Source organism: Bidens hawaiensis, unplaced genomic scaffold (assembly GCF_021521415.1).
Source record: "Bidens hawaiensis isolate Kalapana, Puna unplaced genomic scaffold, B.hawaiensis_p1.1 tig00020927_1, whole genome shotgun sequence".
NCBI classification, from domain to species: Eukaryota; Viridiplantae; Streptophyta; class Magnoliopsida; order Asterales; family Asteraceae; genus Bidens; species Bidens hawaiensis.
The window spans coordinates 112,432-115,194 of record NW_027493234.1 but is presented as its reverse complement, the minus strand read 5'-3'; the positions used below and the strand labels follow the sequence as shown (position 1 = coordinate 115,194).

Genomic DNA, 2,763 nt, shown 5'->3' with positions numbered 1-2,763 from the left:
GCAATAACATGTACTATCATCAATAAACGTGATGAAGTACTTATTTCCACCTCTTGTGGAAGTGGATTTTACATCACATACATCGGTGTGGATTAAATCAAAGAGTCTGATTACTCGCTTAAACGATTTGAAAGGATTTCTTGTAAGGTTGGATTAAATCTAAGGTTAGAATGCATTTTAAATTAATCAAGCGACGAATAGAATTAAAATTTACATGTCTAAGTTTACCATGCCAAACATTAGATTTAGAAGACTCAAGCATATAAACGGAAGTAGAAATATTTTTATTCATCGCATTATTTACAACAAAAGCATTTAACTTAAACATAGCATTTTCGGCATAACCTTTTCCAACAAACATTCCGGTTTTTGATCAAATAAATTGATCTGATTCGAAGACTAAATGAAAACCAAAATTGTTGAGCATCCATCCCGAAACAAGATTCTTATGAATCTCGGGAACATAAAGTACATTTCTCAATGTGAGCTCCTTGCGAAGACAATATCGCCTTCCCCCATGATGTCCGCAGTCGCTTTATTTCCCAAATAAAGCTTCTTCTCCCCTTTGAACGTCTTAAAGAGATGTTTGTCGCCGCAAACATGGTGGGCCGCGCCGGTGTCAATGTACCACCCTTTGGGAGCACTCCCCATAATGTTTACTTCTTCGATGAAAGCCGCTTCCTCAGTTAGCATCGCCACTAGAGGAGTGCCATCCTCATAAACCAAATGTGCATGCTCACACTTTGCTTTCTTGCATTGGTTCGCACGGTGCCCCGTGTGGTTAAAGTTGTAACAAGGCCCTTGGAAAGGTGGAGGCTTCTTTTTCACAGCCCCCTTCTTCTTGCCAAGGCCAACCTTTGCTTTCCTATTGTCATTTTTTCCTCTCCCTTTTCCTTTCTTACCCCCTCCTTTGGAGGATTGACCATGCTCAACAAAGTTAGCCTAGGCAAAAACATCCGCTAGGCTCCCCTTTTGAGCCAACTTGTTGTCCTCTTCAATACGAAGACGAACAATAAGCTCATCAATGGTCATCTCCTTTCTTTTGTATTTAAGATAATTCTTAAAATCAATCCAACTAGGAGGCAATTTTTCAATCATTGCTGCCACTTGAAATGTCTCACTAAGTGTCATTCCTTCGGCGTGGATTTTGTGAAGTATAAGTTGCAACTCTTGGACCTGACTTATGACAGTCTTAAAATCAACCATTTTACAGTCCAAGAAACGGGTGACGACAAATTTCTTTGTTCTCGCATCCTCCGTCTTATACTTCTTCTGTAAAGATTCCCATAATTCTTTGGCAGTCTTAATAGAGCAATACATGTTTTACAATGCATCCACTAAGCCGTTCAACACATAGTTGCGACATAGGAATTCCGAATGCTTCCATGCATCTACCGCTCTCACAACTTGAGCGTCGTCCTCCCCTTCCGCTGGTTTGGGAACGGATTTTGTCAAGAACCGCGCAAGGTTCAAGGTGGTCAAATAGAAAAACATCTTCTGTTGCCACCTTTTGAAGTGGGTACCCAAGAACTTCTCTGGTTTTTCAACATGATTAGCCAAGGTGGTCGCTCCCACCATGGCGTTGGTCAAAGGGATGGCATTCCTGATGTTTGATGAAGTCGCCATTTTTTCGGAAAAATAAACTATACCTAGTTAATATTCAGAAACTAAATTTGTGGATGCTCCCACAAAATTAAAAGTTGTGTTCAACGTTTTACCACCAAGTGGTCTCAAAATCTTCCACTGAAGGTATTCTAAGTCCAGCAGTGAATTCTTTCAAAATCCGATGATGAAAAGTTGAAAGCAACTAATTCAGTTTAATCAAAGTGCTCCTTTAATTTGGACGGAATAAAAAAAATGTTTTTAAAACACAACCGCGTGAATGCAAAACTAGTTTGAATCACACGAGAAGGTTTTTAATACACGATAGTGTTTTTTAAAAATTTGTTTTAAGATTGTAGGAAACTGTTCGTATATTTAGAAAAATAAAAGACAAATTCCACTAGATTGCTACAATAAAATTGAATAAGAAATTATAAAGATCACAACTATCTAGAAAGCGATTAAATTACCATACTTGTTACAATTGAAAAAAATTAGAAATCAAAGAAAGGGGTAGAAGAAGAATGTTGTGGCCGAGGATAGTGTTTAGCATGGGGCCCTTAAAAATAATTCCAGGTCTCTCCCCATTTTGTTTCCCAGGGTACAACGACCTAGGCAGTATGTACTACCGAGGAAAACTCTAAACCTGAACTATACCTTGGAAAAAGTTGATAAGAATGATCAAGAATTGTTGGTATTCTTAGAGAGAAAGAAGAAGATAAACACTTGAGAATTAGTGTTATTTTGTATGTCTACAACCAAGGAGGTCCCTTGGTATTTATACTAGTAGAAGATTGAAACCATTCAACCATCGTTAAAGAAACAATTGAAACACCCCAATCAACATTAACCAAAACATTTAAGTTTTGACCAAAACTTAATAACATGTTGAATGGTCTTGACTAAATCAAAGGTGTTTCAACTAATCATATAAAATAAAAGAATTCAAAATTAAAAAAGTATTTTATTTACACAATTTTTCCAACACAATTAATGACTCAACTTCTGAATTTGTTGGAAGATTGTATGTTCTTCCATCTTTCTCCCTATTTTATATTAGACCTAACTTCAGTGCCTTACCAGGTTGTTCATTACAAACATCTCTTGCCATTCTATAAGTTCTCACTAAAAGGTTTTGCTGATCAAGCATCTCTTTCAACC

The 2,763-nt window shown here is 37.2% G+C and overlaps 1 protein-coding gene across 1 annotated transcript; it reads right to left on the bottom strand.

The window, feature by feature from the left end:
- Positions 1-477: 477 nt before the first annotated feature.
- Positions 478-1,320, bottom strand: LOC143562325 (uncharacterized). Its single transcript, XM_077050157.1, has 2 exons — positions 1,012-1,320; positions 478-942 (listed from the first exon to the last, which is right to left on the bottom strand). Exons 1-2 carry the CDS (start codon positions 1,318-1,320, stop codon positions 478-480), a joined length of 774 nt encoding a protein of 257 aa, XP_076906272.1.
- Between the last annotated feature and the right edge of the window lie 1,443 nt (positions 1,321-2,763).

Bases quoted from the DNA above. Each gene is read 5' to 3' on its own strand.
- LOC143562325 (XM_077050157.1), bottom strand. From the start codon at position 1,320: ATGTATTGCTCTATTAAGACTGCCAAAGAATTATGGGAATCTTTACAG. The intron at 943-1,011 runs GTTCGTCTTCGT...GTTTTTGCCTAG, and splicing joins TGACCATTGATGAGCTTATT to GCTAACTTTGTTGAGCATGG.